General features: G+C 37.1%; 1 protein-coding gene across 4 annotated transcripts in view; it reads right to left on the reverse strand.

Moving 5' to 3' along the window:
- LOC104610180 (acyl-CoA) overlaps nucleotides 1-25,209 on the reverse strand; it is a 110,046-nt gene that overhangs the window by 17,596 nt on the left and 67,241 nt on the right. For 3 of the 4 annotated variants that reach the window (XM_088887950.1, XM_010276690.3, XM_010276691.3), the window contains 2 exons: nucleotides 6,869-7,079; nucleotides 4,879-5,049 (listed from right to left, as the gene is read on the reverse strand). In XM_088887950.1, the coding sequence (XP_088744076.1) occupies nucleotides 4,879-5,049; nucleotides 6,869-7,079 (382 nt within the window). The remainder of the gene's footprint in view (nucleotides 1-4,878; nucleotides 5,050-6,868; nucleotides 7,080-25,209) is intronic. The other variant, XM_088887951.1, reaches the window with a different exon arrangement.

Here is a 25,209-nt window from a genome sequence, read left to right on the forward strand (position 1 = left end):
ACCAAAGTGGGAAATAAAATAATCTGATAATAGGTGAAGAAGTAAAAACTCTCGCCTAAAGAATATCTAATATAAAAGATATTAATTCAGTGATGTCTAACATATAGAACAGCAGCCACTACAGAAAGGAATAATTAGAATATCAAACTAAAGTTACAATTAAAGTCAAACAGTTAAATTCATTCATACAAAGAGATAACTGGCACACCAATATGAATAGCGAGAATGTAAAAAGATAAAAACCATGGTTTGTAATACCGATATTCGATACCAACGAAAAATTCGCCATGTTGAGTTGGAGAAATTTTGGATATTTTGCTAAAAAAATAAAGAAAAAATTCTAGAAACATTAACTTAATAAACCTTCATGAGATCATTAGAAAAAATATAATTGCACATTTTAGGCTCAAACCATAACAAAGAACTGAAAAACTCAAATAGGAAAAAATTAAGCAATTGTAATAGGTATGTTTCTCTTTGTCAACCTTTTGATCTTTATCCATCTCTTCTTTATATATGTCAATCGCTTGCCATTTTAACTTTTGTCTTTATTGTTACTATATGTTTTGATTAGATTGAAAATACTCTTTTGTAGTTATATGCATTTCTCTTTTTCCTTTGAATTATAGTGATTTGGTAAGTGAATCATATCAAATTAGTAAGCCAATTATCAAATCACTAATTCCCTGTTGGTTCTTCCAGGAAAATATTTTTAAAAAACTATGATGATTGTAATGAAATATTGAAAAGCATTTAATAATATTCTAAAGTTTTAAACTTTAAATATATAATCTATCAATGAAATCTGAAATATAGTCAGCATATCGGCAAAATATCAAGGATATTTGGAGAAAAAGATTCCTGGAAGATTTCGTATTGCCACCGAGCAAATGGGGATATATCGGGGATATTTTGCCAAATATCGTCGATATTGTGAACCATGATAAGAAGTTACAAAAAATGCCAAACAATTTAACTCCATTTATATAATTCAGGAGTGTCACGAGGCATCTATCTAAGGGTATTTTTGTCTTTGACATGTTTTTCTCTAATTGAGGGTATAATTGTAAATCATGTATATTAGTATAAATTCTAACGAGCGACCAATGTATATTGGTTTCTCTTCAAAATTTTTCTCCTCTTTTCTTCTTTCTTATTTTCTTCCTTCTCTCTCGCAATCTTTGATTGTTCAAGTTGGTAAGCAACCTGCAGAACAAGGCTTGACTACAGTAGCCATGGTTGATGTCATCAATGCCGAATACTGACATCAGTAGATGGTATAGTTGGCACATCTTCCAGTTCCTTCAGTTCTTGGAAACCCTAAATTTTGATTGATATGATTTTAGACATTTTTTTGGTGGTGATTTCATGTCCCCTTCTTATTTATTTGAGATTTTCTTCTACAAAACTCAGACATATCCAGATCTGAGTCTTTGATTCAATCATGTTTGGGACTGTTTTGATCGATTGGTCTTGTTTTATCTAAAATAACTTTATCTATGTTTGACTAGACTAGACATTTCCAATGTTGTTAGTGTAGTCAGTCAATATATGCATCATCCCTGCACTTCTCATCTTGCTGCTATTGAAAGGATATTGTGTTATTAGAAGAGAATGCCTAGAAAGGCTTTGTTGTATGCCTACCATGGTCACATTAAGTGAACTGTAACAAGATAGCTTATAGATAACTCAACAATTTTCTGTAAAAAAGGTTCTTTGGAATGATCAAAACCAAGGCCGTAAAACTCAACCAAAAATCCACCAAAAATTTCTGGTCTCTAAAATACAACTTCTCATATTGATTAAAATCAAATGAAAAGCCAATTTAGGAATCAATCAACAAAACAAGTCAATTCAAATTTTCTTACTACAATTCACCAATACCAAACTTATTTTCTAGCCATCCATTGATGTTCTAAACATCAATGTTCAAGTATCAACTACTTTAAAATCTTGTGCAAGAAAGCTGCTTTGACACCATATTAATTTTGAAGCAAACCAAAGCAAACAGTATAAAGAATGTTATAGATGAAAAGAATAAAATTGATGGGAATAGAGATGATGGGCCGAATGGGCCCTAGTTTCTTTATTTTCTTTAAGTTATGTTTATGACTTATGTTAGTAGGTATTGGGCCTTAGTTATGTGAGTAGGTAGTGCTGACTGCCCTAGTAAGGGTACTCATGTAATTGTCCCCACTTTTACAACTAAGGAATAAAAGAGATTATTTGGGGGCTGAAGAGGGGTTTGAACCCTCCCTCTTCTTCCTTCCCTTTCTTCCTTCTTCTTCCTCCATTAATTTTCTCTCCAGTCTTCTTCTTCTCCTTTTTTTTTCTTTTCTTTATCTCAGATTATTGCAGATGGGATCTACAACTTGGTACTAGAGTGCTGGTTTGGGGAGAAGATTGTAGTGCAGCCTAGTTAGAGGAAAGTATTCAGCCTAGTTAGAGGAGGTTCTTGGAGAAGATTGTAGTGCTGATTTGGGGCCCAAGGCAGGTTCTTAGAGAGTTTCCTAAAAACCCTAGCTAATTGGAGAGCCTTTTGATTACGGGGTATAGAGGGAGTCTAGAAGTGGCACTTGGGGATTGAATAGAAGCATTCTGATTATCTTTGAGATCGACCCAAGTTGGAAAGGTTTCTGAAGCCTTTGGCAGGAGCAGCCAGACTTTTTCCCATTTTGTTGGCTCTGGTGAAAACCCTCATTTTGGCTATTTGAAGAGAAGCTTTGGACTTAGGACAGTAATTCTTGACTAGTAGCACCCTATTTTGATTTTTGTTTGTCTTCGTTTGTCCAATGGAGCAAATTGGAGGTGAGATGAAACTCTCCACCGATTTCAGGTTTGGTCCAAGAGGGTCTTTGGAGACTCTATTAGGGGCAATAACCTCAATAAAGTTGGATGGAACCAATTTTTTAGCTTGGTTTCAGTCTATAAAGATTCATGTATGCAATACAGGTAAATGGGGGTACATCACTGGGACCAAGGAGAAACCCGTGGAGGATGACCCTACCTATGAGAGGTGGATGTAGGAGAACTACACTGTAGTAGGTTTGTTAGTGAATTCCATGCAACCTCATATTAGTCAGCATTACTTGTGGATGGAGATTGCAAGAGGTATGGGACAATGTTACAGAGACCTATTACCAGAAGTTGAATGTTTCTAGGGCCTACAAGCTAAAGAATGATGCCAATAATTTAAGATAGGGGGAGAAATCTTTGGCTGTTTATTTCTCCATGCTGAAATCTCTTTGGTAGGAGATTGACTTGGAGACTATTCTTTAGGGGTGTACAAAAGATGCTGGGACTCCTAGGAAGTTAGTGGAGATAAATTGGGTTTTTGAGTTCCTCACCGGATTCAATCCCGAGTATGACATTGTCAGATGCAAAAGATGGTTACCTAGTCCCAATCCTATGCCATAGTTAGCAGTGAGGAAAGTCAGAGACATGTGCAGGTTACACAGGTCTCAACAGATCATTTTGCCAATGCTAGGATGAAGCCAAGGGCTGGTATTGAGAAGAAAGATGTAGTATGTGAGTATTTCAAGAAACCTAAGCACGTGAAGGATACTTGTTGGAAACTACATCTAGAGCTTATACCTCCTATATTCAAGAATAACAACAATGGTAAGAAGAGTGGGACTAGGAAGAGTGGCAATAGCAATGTAGCCACCTCTTTTGGGATTGAAAAAGGTTTTGGTAATGAGAAGTTAGTGGGAGAATAACTTGCAACTACCAGAGCAAAGTATGAGAAGTATGAACGGGTTCTGTGTTACTTTAAGGGAACTCCAGGAAAGGGTGCCCCCTTATCTAAGCAATGGATACATGAAGCTAGAGGTTTACATAGGTGCCAATTGGACTGGTAGTATTGATGATATGAGATCTACATCGGGTTACTGTGCCTTGGTTGCAGGGAATATTGTCTCCTAGAGGAGTAAGAAACAGTTAATAGTAGCTAGATCTTTAGCTGAGGCAGAGTATAGGGCAATGGCACATGGAGTTTCAAAGTTGTTATGGCTCAGGTTACTTCTAGAGGAGATGGGTATTAAACATGATAAGCCCTTAATGCTTATTGTGATAATCAGACTGCAATAAACGTAACTCACAACCCAGTTTAGCATGATAGGACAAAGCATATTGAAGTTGACTGGCATTTTATAAGAGATGTTCAAAACATAATCAGGCTCCTTCCTTTCATTGCCTTGGACCAATAGTTAGTAGATGTTCTAAACAAGGGTGTCCCCAAGGCAAAGTTACAGCATTTTATAAGCAACTAGGCATGATTGATATCCATGCTTAGCTTCATGGGGAGTGTAGAGATGATGGGCCGAATGGGCCTTAGTTTCTTTATTTTCTTTAAGTTATGTTTGTAACTTTTGTTAGTAGGTAGTGGGCCTTAGTTATGGCCTGTTTTCTCTTTTTCATTATCATCTTTAGTGCTGGCCGCCCTACTAAGGGTACTCATGTAATTGTCCCCACTTTTACGACTAAATAATAAAAGAGATTATTAGGGGCTGAAGAGTGGTTTGAACTCTCTCTCTTCTTCCTTCCCTTTCTTCCATATTTTTCCTCCATTACTTTTCTCTCTTCCATCTTCTTCTCTTCTGTTTTTCTTTTCTTTATTTTAGATTATTGCAAGTGGGGTCTACAACTAGCTAGTCTAATCTGTTGATTATCCTATTATCACACTTATTTATAATTGATGAAATATCCCTAGAAAGGGGCTAAAATAAAATAAATACACTATTTACAATATGGAACACACTAATGTATGATAGAATCTATAATACTAATATGATACACCATATTCCATTAACTAGGAAAACCTATAATTCTTCTTAATGTAAAGCCAAATAACAGGAAGAAAAAAGACAAGAACAATACCTGATCTGTTTCACGCACAAGAAAGTCCTTTATAGCTTCTCTAAAACCTTCATCTAGAATGTAATGGCAGCTGTAAGTAGTCACAGGTAGGTAACCCCGCTGGATTTTATGTTCTCCCTGAGCTCCTGCCTCTACCTTTTTAAGATTTAGTTCAATTGCTGCTTCAATTGCCTGGAAGATGGTAAAACAATAATCTTTATGAAAAAAATGTGGAAATCTTTTGAAACTGTGCAATGGGTTGTATGAAAACTTCAAGAATTCTCTCAACCAAAACCTTGAGCCAGAGTACTAAATAAATTGATCATGTGGTAGGGGGATTACATAGAAAAGAATTCATGATTTAACCTTATATCATTTAGCATAGTAGAAGTGTAGAATGAGAACTTACACCAGACCAGTGTATTGTCTATGGGGTCCACTCAACACTGAAACAAGGAATCTTTATGAAAAATATGTGGAAATCTTTTGAAACTATGCAATGGGTTGTATGAAAACTTTGAGAATTCTATCAACCAAAACCTTGAGCCAGAGTACTAAATAAATTGATCATGTGGTAGGGGGATTACATAGAAAAGAATTCATGATTTAACCTTATATCATTTAGCATAGTAGAAGTGTAGAATGAGAACCTACACCAGACCAGTGTATTGTCTATGGGGTCCACTCAACACTGAAACAAGGACACTTCATCACCATCTAATCCTTATCCCAACTATATGGGGTCGGATGCATGAATGTTTTACCATTCTGTTCTGTTAAGTGTCATATCCATTGATGATATCATTTCTTAAGTGTCTTAACAAATTTAATAGGATTTACAACACATACTGATTTGCTTATATTAGGATTTGTTAAAATATGCTACTTTACATATTCTAAAAGTTTCAAATTCTATAGAGCTTATCTAGAAGTGTCCATGCAGTATATATTGTCATATTGAGTATGTATTGTGTCCCATACTGGCATGCTAGGAACATAGAGGAGCTTAGTTATGATAGGCTAGAATCCCTTTAAGGGCCCATTCATTTTCTGGTAAGTTGGGGTTGGGGGTTGGGGGAAGTTGGTCACCACATTCTTCTGTTGGGAAGTGTAGGGCTCACAGAAAGTGAACTTTCCCTCCAGTAAACTTTTTGGGATACTTTCATGGGTAACTTTTACATTCTCCTAGATGGGTAAATCCCTTACTCATGGAGGAGGAAAATTGCCCAAACTATGTGGAGTAAAATTCCTCTGCCAGCACACAAAAGTTAGGGGTCTTTTGGCAAAATTGTCTCACTTGTCCATCTAACATTTCCCTTCAAAAAAAAAACACAGGCAAATGTATTTACCCAGGTAACACTTCCCCTGGTAAAATACATTTACCTAGCAAACGAATGAGGCCTAAAGTCAAACAATCAAAATTAGACCTCTAACTATAGTTTGAAAAATTTTTTGATACACATGGGAATAAATAATCACCTTCCTTTAGGGGTAAATAAGCAATCCGGTAATAAGATGGGATGTAAATAAAGGGCAGTCCAGTCTCCAGTGCATGAGGCTCCTGCCAATGCAGGGTCTGCACACAACCTTACCCTTGCAGATACATAGAGATGCTGTTTCCAAGATTTGAACCCTGGTTACCCAGGTCTCAATGGAGCAACCCAACCATTGCGCCAAGGCCTACCCTCATCAGATGGATTTGTAAATGTTTCTCAATAAATTCAATTTTATGGTTAAATGATTTGTCTGTCAGTTTGGATCCATGATTTTGTAGGTCCTTATCAGATTCAAATTAGACCTAGTGGGTCAGAATCCACCATCAAAAGAGAACTTCAACCAGTATCTTTCTATGTTTATTACTCTCCCAGGCCCCTTCTCACCCACCAAATCATTAAAGATCTTGGCACTACAGTGATGGTAATGGATTAAATTTTCTATATCACAAGTAGAAGACATGATGCTATTCATCCATGATTTTCATATCTGTTGGTTTGAATAAGGAAGTAGAAACCTGGTAATAACAAGCTTCAAAATGTAAACTTGGATAATAGACTTGTGGAAGACACCCCCATAAGCGCCCAAATAAAGTGTCTCCCCCAATAAGATTAAGAGCTCCTGCAACAAGTTCATCCCCCTCTTCAGCAACAATAAGTAATACCTGATCTCCCATCTTTGATCCCATGTTGTGAAAGAAGTCTCTTGTTAGAAATGCTCTCCCCCACCTATATACATATCAACAGCCAAAACACATTAATACAAAAGAAGTATATTGAAAAAGCTTCACTCTCCAAATTTATAATGTTGGTCAAATTCTGCTTTTATGACAGGTTATATATAGTCAACATTGTTGTCATCCTGGAATTTCCAATGAGACATTTCGTTTTGGTGCTAAGCTGGAAAGAGTGCAACTAAGACATGGATATATGTAGGTAGTAGAATAGCATATTGTGAATATATTGATCCCTAGTCACAACTCACAACAACCCTGATACATTATCATTCTCATTAAGTTTATAGAATATTAATTCATGAGTTTTAAAAAAGAAAACCATGTACTAAGGTAAACTGATGCAGATGGATTTCAGCCAGTAGCAACATGAGCACTGCCTTTCTTGCCTCCCTTAAATTTTGCTGGTTTCAATTCAGGGTCTAATTTCCAACACCTATATTTTGTATGTTTAGGTCTTACAGTAATCACACAACCTCATCACTTTCAGTTATTGAAGCCCCCTTGAACTGCTACTAGACTTGGGCTTAGAAGACACTATCATGGATGGATGTTCAATAGGAAGAGACTGCACCATAGCTGCCCTTCTACTCTCTTCACCTTGAATGAAAGAGTAAGCAGCTGAAAGTGTGACAACATTGTTACTAAGAATATGTTGTATAAAATCATATTTGGGATTCAGCCCAGTAAAAACTTCAAAAACCCTGAGCTTCTCATGTGCTTCCTATACTGCTTTCCATTAAAGGAATCTCTCCACTCAAGTAACTCAAGATGATCAATTTCTTCCCATAGAAACTGAAGAGCAGAAAAGTGTAATGTCACTGGTTTCTCCCCCTGTCAAAGATTGCTGGCTTCTCTACAAAGCTGATATACTATAGCAGTATTGTGAACTTGGGAGTAAGTAGCAGAAACTTCCCATATGTCTTTTGCCATTAACAGGAACATGTGGTTCTTATAAATGTGTGGCTGCATAGAGCCTACCAGCCACATCATGATTGTAAGGTCCTCTTGTTTCTATCCAGGGAATATGGGACCTTCAGGAGAGGGATTCTTCCCACAACTGCCAATAAACATTTTCATGAAAATTTTTTTGGTTGAAAACATTTTTATGAATTGAGACCATTTTAAAAAAGTGCTTCCATAATGTTTTACAGAGGTAAGTTGAACACTAGGATTGTCACCGAGTCTGAACAAATTTCCAGACACCTCCTTAGAATTGTCACTACTTGTAGGCTCAACTCCACCAATTCAAGTAAAACCACTTTTGATGTGTTTAGAAATATCATACGGATCACCCAATACAAGAATCACTAGTTCAAAAAAATCTCAATAGAACAGAGGCTAATTTCGAAGGCAAGACTGGTTTTTTTTTCTGATTTTCTAAGAAAATCAGAAAAATGAAATCCACGGCAAACAGGTATGGAAACTTACCAAAATCTGTCTTAAATTATACTTAAACAAACCCTAGGACTTCCAAGATCTGGCAAAAATGCTGACCAAATAGTCTACTTACATCAACAGTCAACAATGATGATGTCAGCAGTTAGCCATGCTCCTGTAAGTCAAACTTCCCTCTAGAGTGTGCTTTGATACCAAGAAGATTTACAAAAGGAAAAGATAAAAGAAGAGGAGGAAAGAAGAGAAGAAGAAAGGAGAAAGGAGGAGAAGTGAGAAGAGGAAACGTTCAAGGAGAGATTTGGAGCCAAAAGAAAAGTTGGGGAATATCCCCCTTTTATTAGAACTTATATTGGAGTACTTAAATTACATTTAAGTCCCTTAATAACAAAAAGACGTATAAAAGGACAAAAATGCCCCTAAAAAACTAGATTACGAACACAACAGATGTCAAAAGAAAAGACAGTTCACATTAACAATTCAACTTATTACCAAGATTTGTTAAGCCAATTTCTCCCAAATCCAGCCATTGGAATGAGTTGAGATCTGGGTATGTTTAGAGTTCTTGGGTAGCATTCAGAAGCACGAAATGCACCTCCAATGCTGGAAGAAGCACTTTCTAATGATCAGGGTGTCAATTAGTAACACTTCTAATGTTACCACTGAAGGTCCATTTCTCCTCTGAAAGCTTTGACAGTCATCCTACTTTCAAACACACTTGGAGGTAGCAAACAACATTTCTGAGACAAAAATGCTCCTTAATAATATATTAAATCCCCATATTAACCGCTTTAAACATAAGTTGCAGGCTGGATAGGTTCTTATTGACTGAATTGGGAGGAATACTTCTGAATGCTCCTTCAGAAACTCCAACCCCGGTGTACCTTTGATCATTGGCTAGTAGCTCTGAAAACAGATTCAGTGTCAAGAGGTAATGATGCAGAAAAAGTATGAAACCAGTAGAAAACAACAATAACAGTGTTAAAATCTGAGGTGAAACAGTATAGTTGAAGCTGGAACGAAGAACACCCCAGTTTTAGTGGATGGTGTTAAGTCTTTAGGGTTTCAAAACAGTAAAAAGATCCTTTTACAAACATGATATGAGGCTTATAAAGATGCCTCCAAGAAAAATGACGCCCTAACACACAGTTTGACAGAAATACCCCCACTTAAGTGACTCACATGACATAACTTAAAAATACAAGACTAAAATACTAACAAGCAACTATAAAGTCCATATAAGTTACATAAATCAAGAAAATAAGAAAACAATGATGAATAGCTAACTTGGCCCCCCTAGGAACCCAACTACTAGAAGGGTTACATGTGGGCCCCACATGCTCCTGCATCAACCTTCCCGGGTTGGAAACTTAACTCTGGCGAGAAAACCTTCATGCACTCAGCATATGTGGCTGGATCCAACACTTCTACAACTCTTCTTCGACACAAGTGGTCTCCATAGCTAATTTTCCCAACCATTTCACTGAGAATCGTCGATAGGTGTTTCCCCTTCTAGATTGAACCTCTTTCACATCCAAAACATCTTGTATCACTTCTAGCAGTGTTAAGGATTTTGGGCAGATTTGTGCAGTTTTAGTAGTTGTTTTTGTTTATTATTTGTTAGATAGGAAGTGGGGACCACAACATACTTGTTGGGTCCCTTTTGACTGGTTCTTTTAAGTTATTTATGCAGTTTTATGTGTTAGCCACCCTATAGGGGCATATTAGTCATTGTAGCCTTTTTTAATTAAAAGTATAAATACTAGTGAGGAGGGCGGCAAGAATTGATTAGCTCTCTTTCATTCTCAATCTCTTCTCTTCTCTTTCTCTTCTTCCTCAAGAAACATCTCTTTTCTTTACAGATTCTTTGATTCAGCAGTTTTCTACTTGGTATCAGAGCAAGACTAGGGTTTCTTGGAAAATAAGAGCAAGACTAGGGTTCTTTTTCACTCGGAAAATCAGTGGGAACTAACAAGTCTTGGAGGAGTTCAGGTCTTCTCTCCTGGGCGGCAGCAACCTTTTTCCTCCTGTGTACTGATTTCTCCAGGGCGGCAACAGCTTGGCTCCTTATGGTTCAGTTTTGAACAGCTGCAGACTGAGGAATCTCAACAGTCTGGCTTCTTCCACGCTCAACAGCAGCAGTCTTGAACCTTTTTTATTTTCTTGTTTTCTCATGCTTCAGACTGAGGAACTTCAACAGACATAAAGTCTTCTCTTCAAGCAGCTCTGGAAAACTTCTCATTTCAGGTTGGTGTATCTCACTATTGTCTCAAATCAACTATTATCAGTCATTGGAATCCTAGTTTGTGCTGTCCTAACTCTTAAGTTCGTGCTGTTTTGGGTTGTTTATTGGAAGATTTCGATTCCTCTATAGAGTGACTTACCCTTGCTGAAGTTGCTCTGGTTTGGTGTTGTTTTGGGATCAGACTTCATTGCTATTTGATATTAATATTTTTTTTTTGAGAAATACTGTGTTCGGCTGAGGTGATTCATTTCCTAGTTTATTGCTGATTTAAGTGAACATTAGTGCTGCTATCCTTTTCCTGGGTTGATTTTGCATATTTAAGATGGCTGAAAAGATAGACTTTCTCCCTGTAAATTTTGACAGAACTAACTATAGTATGTGGAAGTTCCATTTCAATTTCTTTGTCGAGGGAAAGGGACTTGAAGGTTACTTGAATGGGACTGTATGTAAACTTGATGAGGCTGATAGTAAAGTCTATACACAATGAAGTTGGACAACGGAAAGTTAGTCTCCTGGATTTTGAGCTCCATTGTGCCTCACATTGGTGTTCCCATGAGAAGACCGAGGTCTGCCTATAAGATGTATTCGTATTTGAAAAAGGTTTATCAACAGTATAATATGTCATGGCAATACCAGATTGAATATGAAATCTTTGCTTATTGCTAGGGGGCAAAAAGATACAAGAATACTATGCAAGCTTTATTGATCTCTGGGCTGAATATGAACTAGTTCATACTGAACCTTTTGATCCCATTGAGTGTGTCAAGTATTTGCAGAAGCATTTTGAAAATAAAAAGGTGAACCAATTTCTTATGATGCCAAGACCTGAGTCTGAAATAATTAGGTCAAATATTTTGAGCAGAGGAACTCTTCTAGATTTAGACTCTGTGATGGGAGAGTTATTGAGGGAAGAAACTAGATTCCTAACTGCTACAAACACAGAAGGGAAACATTTTGATTCAGGGACTGATACTGTTTTTATTGCACGTAGGATTAAGAAATCTGGTGGAAAGGATCCTCCTAAAACCCAATGCCATGAAGGTAAGGGATATGGACATTGCAAACAACATGGACATATCATTCTAGACTGCCCTATTCATCCACCCAAGGGTCCCATGAAGAAGAATCAACCACGAACTTATCAGGTGTCTAAGGGACAAGTGCCTGATGCCTCTACTGCTAAAGAAGAATCCTCTGCTTCCATGAATAAGGAAGAGATACGACAACTGGTATCCTCTGCTATCTCATCTGCCTTTTCTGCTATTAGCCTATTTGATGAGTTCTCAACTTACTGCTCTTCTTCCTCTCAAGTTTGAATAATTGATTATGGTGCTACAAATCACATGACTGGGGCCTGCTTAATTGAACTCTTCTACATTGAATCTTGTTTCAAGTAAGAGAAATTACGTCTGGGATTTGTGCCAAAAATGTTTGGGTCACCCAAACTCTAAAAAACTTAAATATTTGTTTAAGTATGGTTTTATTAAAACTAAAATTCCATCTATGAAATCTTTTGGTACATCTTGTGTTTCTTGTTGTCTGAGTAAGAGTCATATTTTACCATTCACTCACCGAGCTGAACATGCTACTTCACCTTTTGAAATTATACATAATGATGTTTGGACTTCATCTGTTGTTTCTCGAATGGGATACAAGTATTTTGAGTTGTTCATTGATGATTGTACCAAGTACACTTGGATCTACTTTCTCAAACACAAATAAGAAGTTTTTCCAACTTTCAGTGTTCCATACCATGGTTCGAGTTCAGTTTCAAGCAAATGTGACAACCTTATGATCAAACTCAAGGGGAGAATAAAGTGAATAGTGTGGCAAAAAGAAAGAATGGCCACATTCTTAGTGTTGTAAGGACTCTTCTACAAGAGTCACATGCACCTCCTACATTCTGGGTAGAAGCCGCTAGTATGACAATGCATCTGATTAGTTGTATCTCTTTATATGTTCTTGCTAACATATCTCCTCATCAGAAGATGATTGGATCCCTCCCCCCTTAGATCTTTTCCATCTTCATGTCTTTGGGTGTCTATGCTTTGTTCATCTTCGCCCTCGTTAACGTTCAAAGCTTTCAGCTCAATATGTCATGCGTGCTTTTATGGGATATAGCCCTAAACACAAGGGATTCCTTTGTTGTGATCCCTCTGCACATCGTATTCATATTTCTCAAAATGTGATTTCTTGAGCATATCTCCTTTTTTTTTTCAAGAATTGCCAAGTTATTTGCACCCTCTGTTTCAGTTTTGTATGATTTTGAATTACAAGATACTCTGTCATCCACTACTGAGAAGGATCTTCTCATCTTCCCTTGCAAGTAGGTTCGTGGTCCAGCTCTTATGCCTCCAACCCCTCTTCCTCCTAGTCAGGATCCTTTGCCCATCACAAGCAACCCTATAAGTAACGCTCCAGTTTTAGATTCCTCAGTTGTTCCTCCTGTACCTTTGTGTCGTTCTACTCGTATCTCTAGACCACCTGATTGCTATGGTTTTCCTTCAAACCATAGATCCTTCTCTGTTGCTTTGTCCTCTACAAATATTCCCCGTTCTGCCCAGCAGGCCAGTAGCAGCCCTCGGTAGTGAGATGCCATGGATGCAGAGATTCAAGCTTTGCTTGAGAATGACACCTGGGACCTCGCCCCAACACCTTTAGATGGCTCTATTATTGGGAGCAAATGGGCCTACTCCATCTAAAATCTGATGAGTCTTTGGATCGCTACAAAGCTAAGCTTGTGGTTAAGGGATATATGTAGAAGTATGGCATTGACTATGAGGAGACATTTGCTCTAATGGCCAAAATCACTACAGTCTGTATTCTTTTAGCCCTCTCTGTTGCACATTCTTGGACTTTTTTTCAATTGGATGTGAACAATGCTCCTCTACATGGGCATCTAAAGGAAACAATATATATGAAACCTCCTCAAGGGTACTGTAGTGATCCCTTCCTTGTCTATCAGCTAAAGAAATCCCTTTATGGGCTAAAACAAGCCCCTCGAGCTTGGTTTGAAAAACTCAGAGATGTTGTTGTGTAACTTGGGTATGGCCAGAGTGCGTCGGACTACTCTCTCTTTGTTCGGAAAAGACTCCAAGGCCTTACCATTCTCCTACTATATGTTGTTGACATGTTGTTGATTGGAGATGATATAGACATGGTTTCAAATGTCGCGAAATGTCGCGAAATGTCGCTAATGTTGCCTGACATATGTCGATGTCGAGGCTCACCGACATGAAAATGGATGGTAATATAAAAATTACATTATTTTGGTCGACATTTCCTATATTTCTGAAATGTCGAACAAATCGATCCAAATAACCAAAAAAAGACAGTTTTTCCTATTATGTCAATAGGATGTCGACTAATGTACATTAATAATATAATATATTAGTATATTAAATTATTATAATACAGTATATTAATATAAATTATTCCATTAATAATTTCTATTTAATATTTCAAATAAAATATTTATAAAAAAGAATTAACAAAATATAAAAACAAAAGAATAAATTAATTATTTTATAATATAAAACATAAAATATTTTTCAAGTAATAAAAGATTAACTAGTTAGTATTTTTTAAAATATTTATTAAAATCAGAAAATGTTTATTAAATTTTATAATAAATCATATTCTACATTTAATATAAAAAATCAGAATAAATTTATTAAATTTTATACTAAATCATAATTTATTATAAGTTTAGTATTAAAAATCATAATAAATTCATTAAGTTTTTATAAGAAATCAGAATTTATCATAATCTTAATACTACAAAAAGGAGAATCAGTTTATTAAATTTATAATAAAACATAATGTATTATAACTTTAATATTTAAAAAATCAGAATAAATGTATTTCTATTTACTAGTGTGAAATAAATATATTAGAATTTATAATAAATCAGAATTAAAAATAAGAAAAGAAAATATCAGATAACCTCGTAAAAAATAAAAATGCATAATAAATCAGTAAATCGTCATTTACTAATTTGTTAGTGATCTTAGTTTCTTAGCTTTATATAATGGTTGGGAATAAGATAATAGTCTAGAAAGATGTATTAATGCTTCTTTTATCATTTTACAAAATATCATTGCATATTTCCACATATTTCATAATATTTCCACAATGTCTCTAATTTTTACAATATTTCCCCTCGACATTTCCAACATATGTCCTATATTTTGGTAAGCGACATTTCCATCGACATCAACAATTTAAACCTTGGATATAGAAGGAATTCAGGACCTCAAGTCTCTTCTCCACAGTTCCTTTCACATGGAAGATCTAGGCCCTCTTAACTATTTCTTGGGACTTGAAGTTCAACGGAGCTCTTGGGGATATTTTATTTGCCAACACAAGTATGCCTTTGACCTTGTTAAGTTAGCCAACCTTAATAAACAAGTTGATACTCCCTTGGAGTTGAATGTTAGATTGTCCAAATCACAAGGCTCCCTGCTTCCTGATGCCTCCCTCTATTGGTAACTTGTGGGGTCTCTCATTTATCTCACCATGACTCATCCTGACATCTCACATACAGTTCAAGTTGTTAGTTTGTTTCTACCATCGTTAACCTCATTTGATTGTAGTACATTGGATCATCTGCTATGTTTGGGGCTCTTTATCATAGGGTCTTTTCTTCTCTTCATCTTCTTCAATCCAACTGAGGGCATATGTTGATGCAGATTGAGCTAGATGCTTCGACACACACCAATCAACAACCGGGTGGTGTGTCTTCATGGGTGACTATCTAATATCATGGAAATGCAAGAAACAACAGAAACAGTAGATTGTTTCCAAGTCCTCTAGAGAAGTAGAGTACAGGGCAATTTCATCTGTTTGTAGTGGAGTTGTTTGGCTTCAATCTTTATTTAAGGAGTTGGGTCATTCCTCTCCTACACCCAACCCTTTGTATGCGAACAACACTAGTGCTATTAAGATCGCCTCTAACCCCGTCTTTCATGAAAGGATGAAGCATACTGAGGTGGACTGCCACTTTATCCGCAACCTGTTTCTTGCGAACTCTATCTCTCTCCCTCATGTTGCCTCCGATATGCAAGTTGCTAACATCTTCACCAAGGCCATGACGAGGTCCAGACACTTATTTCTTGTAAACAAAACTGATGCTCATGCCTCAGCATCAGTTTGGGGGGGAGTGTGAAGAAACACACTGATGTGCCATATTACCGTAGTTCCTATTGTATTGTATCTAACTGATGTATATTTTATTATTTTCTCTTCAACCCTACAAGGGCTTTTTGTAATTATTTTCTATTGCCCTACAAGGGCCTCTCTATAAATACTCTAATTTCATTATCTATATAAGGGCCCCTTGGGGTAGAGTCTAAGCATCCATTCTTCACCCCCAGAAAACTATATTCTGCTCTGGGTTTGTTGATAGGAGTACTGAGTAGAAGTCCACCGCAACCATGGTTTAAAATGTCACGACACTTCGCTAATGTCACCTGACATATGTTGGTGTCGAGACATACTGACATGAACTCTCACTTAATTAAAAAAATATAAAATGTCCGTCGATATTTTGACTATTTCGGTAAATATCATCTATGCCGTTTAAAAAAACAAAAAAAAAAAACCAATATTTCAAAACAGTTCATCCAAATGTCGACAAATAAACATACATTCAAAGTGAAGACGATCAAGTTTCATCATAAACAAAAAGAGAAAAAGAGAGAGATTAAATGGGAAAAAAGAAGTTTTCAGTTTACTTATCTAAAGCTGGAAGAACTACAACTTCATGCTCGAATAGGCACAAGAGTGGCTTCTACCCTCGGTCTTGCACTGAAATACCTTATTGGAACAAGACTTAGGGCACTGGACATCTAAAACTCCAAAAGAAATTGCTCTCATCTCAATCTCAAGACTCATCTTGATTCAGGTAAGCAATACTATCCCTATTTCCCTCTCACAGTGAATAACCATGAAAAATAAGGGGAAAAAAGGAAAAAAAATAGAAGATGAGAAGTTGAGGAGAAAAGAAAAACAACCTTTTGAAAAGAAAAGACTGTTTAAAAAGTTGCAGAAAATCAAAAGATAGTAGCAGGAATCTGGTTTCAAGAAGAGAGAAGAAGAAGAAGGTGGCGGCAACTAGGGTTCAGAGAGTGAGATTTTCAAACATAACCTCCTCTCTTACTCAATTCTATTTCATTAAGTTAAACTTTAGTAATTTACTGAGAGGCCCCTAGTTGGGCAGAAAATTAAAAAACATAACATAAGAAAGAATAAAGCCCAGATTAAGGCCCATTACATCAAAGAACATAAAGATAAAAAAAGAAAAACAGCCTATGGGCCATTCGGCCCATCTTCTCTACACTCCCCCTCAAGCTGAGCATAGATGTCAATCATGCCAAGCTTGCTAGTATCATGCTGAAGTTTAGCCTTGGGAATGCCCTTGGTGAACAAATCAACTAACTGTCCTTCAGAAGTGATGAAATGTAAACACACCTCTCCAGAAGCTACTCTTTCTCGAATGAAGTGTTTGTCAATTTCAAAATGTTTAGTTCTATTATGTTTATTGGATTGTGAGCAATGTTGATGTCAGCCTGATTATCATAGTATAACATCATTGGCTTATCATGCTCAATACCCAGTTCCTCCATCAAGGATCTAAGCCATAGTAGTTTAGAAACTCCATGAGCCATGGCTCTGTATTTAGCTTCGGCTGAAGATCGGACAACAATTGATTATTTCTTGCTTCTCCAAGAGACAATATTACCTGCCACTAAGCTACAGTACCCAGAGGTAGATCTTCTGTCATCAATGTTTCCGGCCCAATCAGCATTTGTGTAGGCTTCAAGTTTCATGTGGCCATGCTTAGCAAATAGAATTCCCTTTCCAGGGGAACCCTTTAAATAACACAGAATCCTCTCAGCTGCTGCCATGTGAGTATCCTTAGGAGCATGCATGAACTGACTAATGCAACTGACAACATATGCAATGTCTGAACAAGTCATGCATAGATAGAGAAGTTTTCCAAGTAGTCTCTGGAAGACTCCCTTATCTTTCAACAATATTCCATCTGAAGCAGAGAGTTTATGACTCATATCAATAGGAGTAGCAACTAATCTAACACCCATCTTCCCTGTTTCAGAGAGCAAATCAAGTACATACTTTCTCTGAGAGATAAGGATTTCATCATTGTATCTAGCAACTTCTATGCCAAGAAAGTATCTCAATTTCCCCAGATCTTTGATCTCAAACTCTATATGAAGAAAGAATTTGAGATCATTAATCCCTGATACATCATTACCAGTCACAACAATATCATCAACATACACAATCAAGTAAATCCAAGGATCCTCTCCTCTTCACAAAGAGGGTATGATCAGACTGTGTCTGTACATAGCCAAAGCTAACAAGGGCAGCCCTAAACCTTTCAAACCATGCTCTGGGGCACTGTTTAAGTCTATAAAGAGATTTCTTCAGCCTGCAGACCTTCCCTTTCATATTTGTTTCATACATCCCTGGAGGAAGAGACATATAGACCTCCTCATGTAACTCTCAATTCAAAAATGCATTCTTTACATCTAGCTGATAAAGTGGCCAGTCTGAGTGTGCAGCCAAAGATAGAAGAACTCTCACAAAAGTCATCTTGGCAACAGGAGCAATGGTCTCCAGATAATCAATCCCATATGTCTGTGTATAACCTTTAGCAACCAACCTAGCCTTGTACCTTTCAATGGTGCCATCAACATGATATTTAATAGTAAAAACCCACTTACAGCCTACTGGATCCTTCCCTTCAGGCAAATCAACCACTTCCCAAGTGTCATTCTTGTGCAGGGCATCAATTTCTGTTCTCATAGCATCCCTCCATTCTGGAATAGTAAGAGCTTCTGACACAAACCTGGGAATTGGGTTAGAAGCAATAGAAGAAAAGTAGGCAAAATATGAGGGAGAGAGCAAACTACAAGAAAGGTGTTTAGAAATGCAATGTGTAGTACACTTCCTTTTTCCTTTCCTAATGGCAATAGGGATATCAAGGTCTGGGAAGGATGACTCCAAAGGGGCTATATTAGTACCTGTTGTCTCTTTTGTGACTGGAAGTGCAGGAGGCTCATGTGTTGTAGGGGAAACAATCTTCTCGTTTTTGGTTCTCTGTCGTTGATACAACTTGGGATTAAAAAGAGGACGAGGAGGTAAAGGAGGGATAGGAACACTGGAATGAGAATGAAATGACTGATCCTCCCTTGACTCATTTGAAGGAGGAGGAGTCTCAACAGAAGACTCAACTGGGACAGGAAGGGGAAGAGCAAACAACTATGATAAATTCTCCCCCTTTGGACAATGCCTCTCCTAAGAAGAATCATAAAAGGAAGAGAGCTCATCAAAGGTGACATCCATGGGGACATACCAAGTGACAGTCTTCGGATCAAAACAACAGTAACCCTTTTGTGTGGGGGAATAACCAAGGAAGATACACTTGTGGGCTTTTGGTTCAAATTTATGTCTCTGGACACTTGGGATGTGTACATAACAAGTGCAGCCAAAGACACGAAAATGAATAGGAAAAAGATCCTTGCCCGGATGAAGAAGACTGAAGGGAGACTTAAACCCCAAAACCCTGGATGGCATACGGTTGATTAGGTAGGTTGTAGTGAGAACAGCATCACCCCAAAATTTTGTAGGGACACGTGAGGCAAATAGAATATTTCTTGCAACTTCAACAACATGCCTATTTTTTCTTTCAGCAATTTCATTCTATTCTAGGGTCCTAACACAAGAGCTTTAGTGAATAACCCTAAATCAGTGAGATAGTAGGTCAGGTTTTTCTCAAAATATTCTTTTGCATTGTCGGATCTGAAAATTTTAATTCTGGTATCAAATTGGGTTAGGACAAATTCATGGAATTGCCTCACAAGTCCGGGAACTTCATCACGGGACTTCATCAAAAATATCCAAGTGAACCGAGAAAAGTCATTAATGAACAAGATAAAATATTTGTAGCCACCCATGCAATTTTCAAAACTTGTCTTTAGTGTGTTTTGGCTTCTTACAGTACTCACAAATAATTTTTTTCTTCCTTGAGCTACTTGGAGTCCCTGCAACTCCCTTCTGTTTCACTCCCATATTAGCAGAGTGATCATTTAGACCAGCCCCTTGGACTTGGACAAGTCTCTTGCTTTCTTCACTACTTACCAAGGCATAGACTTGAGATAGTGAAACACTATCCTTGGATAAAATATTTTGCTTTGTGATGTCATATTCTAGATTCAGCCCTGTCAAAAACTCAAACACCCTGTTTCTCTCAACAAGTTTCATGTAGGTCTCAACATCATTAGTGGTGTCCTAGGCTACAGCTTCTATCAAATCAATTTGTTGCCATAAAGACTTCAGTATTGAGAAATACACAGCAAATGGTTTCTCCCCCTGTCTCAAACTCTTCACATCACTTCTCAGCTTATAAACCCTGGCCACATTTAATTTCTAGGAATAGGTTTCAGCAACACTATCCTAAATTTCCTTTGCTGAATTCATCCACAAATAGTGCTGACTAATCTGTGGTTGCATTGAGTTCACAAGCCATCCAATAACAGTATAATTTTCTTGCATCCATTTTTCATATGATGGATCATCTTCCGAAGGAGCCTTCTTGCTCCCGGAGATAAAACTCCATTTGCCTCTACTGTAGATATGAAATTTTACTGATTGTGACCAAGCTAGATAATTAGTTCCATCCAACTTGACTGTGGTCACAGCCAGTAGGGAGTCTGTCTACAGAGGCTCCCAGAACCTATCCGGATTCAGCAACATGCTTGTTTTTAACTTCTTAAGGGTTCATCTTCTTAAATACTTCGAAAATAACTTCTAACAACTTCAAATAACAACAAATGAAGACTGAACAAAAACTATGTTGTGAGCCAACCTCTATGCAGCCGTACCCTGCATCACACTCGGAAGCCAGGAGAAATAGAGAAAACTTAGCCGCTCCTTGTAGACTTCACGGAACACCAATCCACTTTATTCGATCTTCAAGATGAAGGATGAGAAGACCTTCAGTCACTGAGCGCCCAAGTCAAACTCCCTGTGGGTCCCGCAATCAGATTTCTCCATAAAATTAGGGTTTCGGGCAACACACTTGAATCTGTTAGGAGGACAACAAAACCAGTCCCCTTCTCTCCAAAAACCACTGACAACTGGGCTAAAATAGGTTTCTTTAACTATTCATACGATTCAGTTCTCCATACACACTGTGTATGGGAACAAATGAGTGAAAAGAGGGTAAAGTCGAGCCTGCTCTGATACCACGAAGAAAAACAGCCTTTTGTAAAGAAAGAACTGTTTAAAAAGTTGTAGAAAATCAAAAGAAAGTAGCAAAAATCAGGTTTCAAGAAGAGAGAAGAAGAAGAAGAAGGTGGCGGCAACTAGGGTTCAGAGAGTGATCTTTTCAAACATAACCTCCTCTCTTACTCCCTTAATTCTATTTCATTAAGTTAAACTTTAGTAATTTACAAAAAGGCCCCTAGTTGGGCAGAAAATTAAAAAACATAACATAAGAAAGAATAAAGCCCAAATTAAGGCCCATTACAGCAAAGAACATAAAAGATAAAAAAAAGATAAACTGCCTATGGGCCATTCGACCCATCTTCTCTACAAGGAGAATGCTTGTCTTCATCTTCCTTTTCTATCTCTTCTTCATCTACGGATTCCTAAAATCCTCACACAGTCACACTGCGTCTTTGCATCTTTGTAGAGTCTTTGAAATTTCAGGTTGAGGGTTCGAATGACTAATGAACCCTTAAGCCCAAATGTTTTAAGTTTATCTTATAAAAGACATGCCACAGTATATGAAGGTCTATTTAAGTCTATAGACCATCACAAAAGCAAGCCTTTAAATGGAATCTTTAAAACATAATTACAAGTATGTTATAGTGCAATAGGGTCTATTGTAATACTATAGACCTCCTAATAGAAAACTTATAAAAATAATCTTTAATATATTCTTATAGTCTTAGTACAAGTATATGAATGTCTATAGTAATATTGTAGACCCTCATTATAAAAGCCAACAAAAACTGAATAAATAATAAGAAAATTAATATTTAAGATAAAATATAAAATATTCATAAAAACAAATGATTAAACTAATTACTTATTAAAATAAAATAAAATGCATGAATAAAATGTTTTTATAATAATAAAACATTAAATGGTTTGTCTAATTTATATGATTTAATAAATAGTTTATATAGTGATATTGTATACCCTCATTATAAAAGTAAAAAAAAAATGAAATAATAATAAGAAAGTTTATATTTGAGATAAAAAATTCATAAAAACCAAAAATAGTGAGATATTTTATATAACAATAAAAATATTACTTAAACTAATTACTTATTAGAATAAAATAAAATAATTTTCTTAATAAGAAAAATATTAAATGGTTTATATTGTTTATGATTTAATTCTAATTATTTATTAGAACAAAAAGATATGCATCATGGAAGATAATAGTCTAGAAAGGTGTATTAATGTTTATTTTATCATTTTACAGAATATCATTGCATATTTCCACATATTTCATAATATTTGCACAATATCTATAATTTTTACAATATTTACATCCAACATTTCCGACATTACTGACATTTGTCCTATATTTGGGTAAGCGACATTCCCATCAACATCGACATTTTAAACCTTGACCGTGACATGGGTCTGGGTGAATGAGGTACTAATGATAGTTTTGGGTCTGGATTTATTACTACAGTAAAATTGGATGGTACAAATTACTTAGAGTAGGCATAATCAACCAAAATGGCCATTGGTGACATGGGTCTGGGTGTAGGAGGTACTAGTGATACTTTTGGGTCTGGAATTATTACTACGGTAAAATGGAATGGTATAACTATAAATTACTTAGAATAGGCACAATCAGGCAAGATGGCCATTGGTGCTCGTCGGAAACTGGGGTACATCATTGGGGAGAAGAATTCTGATACAAAATCCTTTCGGTGGGTATAGGATAATTACATGGTGATGTCCTGACCCTCTTGACTCTCCCCCATTTCGTGTCTTTCGGAGACAACATTAAAGAAGTCAAGGCCAACAAAGTTCAATAGCCAAGGGGCAACCTAAAACTATGCAACCAATGCCATCAAACTGCTAGGAGCTAAATCAATGTCCTCACCCATTGATATTTACACTTCAAATTGTGATTTGGACCTTCCTATTGCAAAAAGGAAGGGGGTTAGATCATGCACCACACACCACCCCATGGCTCATTTCTTATCCTATGAAAATGTCGCACCCTCATTTCGTGCTTTCCAATCTGCAATTGATAATGTCCCTGTCCCCTTCTCCCTAAAAGTGTTGCAGAGGCTCTTCTTGCTCCTAAATGGACAGAGGCTACGAAGGAAGAAATCAATGCCCTACACAAAAATGGCCCATGGGAGTTGGTGGACCTTCCTGAAGGAAAGGAACCTGTAGGGTGCAAATGGGTGTTCTCTGTGAAACACAAGGCAGACGGCATTGTTGGGAGATACAAGGCAAGATTGGTAGCAAAGGGCTTTACGAAGGTATATGGGGTTGATTATGCTGAGACTTTTGTTCCTGTGGTAAAAATGAATTCTATCTGGGTCATCTCTCTAGCAGCAAACCTTGATTGGGAGCTTCATTAGTTGGACATTAAAAATGCCTTCTTGAATGGGGATTTGAAGGAGGAAGTATACATGATTCAACCTTTGTAAAGAAGGAACAAGGGAAAACAACAGCCCTGATTGATTATGTGGATGATATTGTCATTATTGGTGACTGAGTTTCAGAGATACAGAGGTTAAAGAAGTTCATAGCTACACAGTTTGAAGTGAAGATCTAGAACCATTGCATTACTTCCTTGGAATTGAAGTGGTCCGCTCTCAACAAGGTATCTTCATCTCTCAACGGAAGTACACCCTAGATCTCCTAAAAGATATAGGAAAACTTGGGGCCAAACCTATTGACACTCCTATAGATGTGAATCACAGACTTGGGGATTGTAGTGGTGTACTCTTGGAGGATCCAAAATAGTACTAAAGACTTATGGGTAGACTTCTCTACATATCTACAACTAGGCCCGACATAGCATATGTTGTGGGGGTCCTTAGTCAGTTTATGCATGCTCCGAAGGCAGTACACCAAGAAGCAGCAAACAGGGTACTGAGATATCTAAAGAATTCCCAAGGACATGCCTATTGTTCAAGAAGCATGGTTACATGAGAGTTGAGGTTTACACTGATGCTGATTGGGCTGGTTCTATAGATGACAAGAAATCCACCAGTGATTACTACACCTTTGTAGGAGGAAATCTTGTTACTTGGAGGAGTAAGGAATAGAGTCTGGTTGCCCAGTCCAGTGCAGAGGCAGAATATAGGGCCATGTCACTCTATTGTGATAACAAGGCAGCTATCAACATTGCTGCAAATCTAGTTCTCCATGATAGAACCTAACATATTTTAGTTGACAAGCATTTTATCAGGGAGAATGGAGAAGTTTGTACCCCTTACATCAGCTCGAAAGAACAACTTGCAGATGTTTTACTAAGGGATACAATTCCTTGTGGCATTATGATTTATGTAACAAGTTGGGGATGATTGACATCTATGCCCCAACTTGAGGGGGAGTGATGTAATATTAGATGTGTGCCACAAGAGCACTTTTGTCTTTTTTTTCCCTTTTAAGTTGTACGGTCGCCCTAGTATAAATATAACAGCTGGCGCTGCCAGCCTAGGCTTTAGTCTCTTTCAACTTCTTTCTCTTGTTCTTCTCCTCTCTTCTTCTTCTATTACATTGGCTGAAAACACAAATCATAACAGAAACTCACCGTATGTCCTTCCTGTCCACAATAACCGCACTCTCTAACCATTCCCCAACCACCAACACCAACACCATGGCCTCTAATACTCCCATCTCTACTATTACCACAACCACCTCTCACTCCATAGTTACCTCCTCTAGGATAGCCACTTCTACCACGTGAGCCACCTCTACCACCTTTGGTTGCGGCTAGGGCTAACTTCTATAGTACTGAAGAGTTATCTATATGTAGGCTAGTAACCCTTCTAACTCTAGAAAAAACTTATGATAAGGGGGGTATATCACTGCTACTTAAAATTTGAGCACATACTGGCTGAAATTCAAACCTCAACCAGAAAGAAATCTTGCCACATCCAACTGATCTCTTTGTTGTTGTTGCACCTCGAGATCAATTGAAAGGGACTGATAGGAATCCAACTCACTGCGCAAACACTTTAAACTGGCATAATACTCCTCAACACTCCTATCACCTTGTTGTAACTGAAAATATTCTTGGTATAGTTGATAAATCCTAGTCACATTATTCTGTCTGGAGTACAATTGTTTGGCGTGTTCCCAAATTTCTGTGTCAAAGAACATCAAATTCATACTAATATGAGGTTTTATACTGTTCCAAAGATATGTCATGATCTATGCGTTCTCTTGGATCCAATCATTATACCCC

Source organism: Nelumbo nucifera, chromosome 5 (genome assembly GCF_055504915.1).
Source record: "Nelumbo nucifera cultivar China Antique chromosome 5, China Antique-T2T, whole genome shotgun sequence".
NCBI lineage: Eukaryota > Viridiplantae > Streptophyta > Magnoliopsida > Proteales > Nelumbonaceae > Nelumbo > Nelumbo nucifera.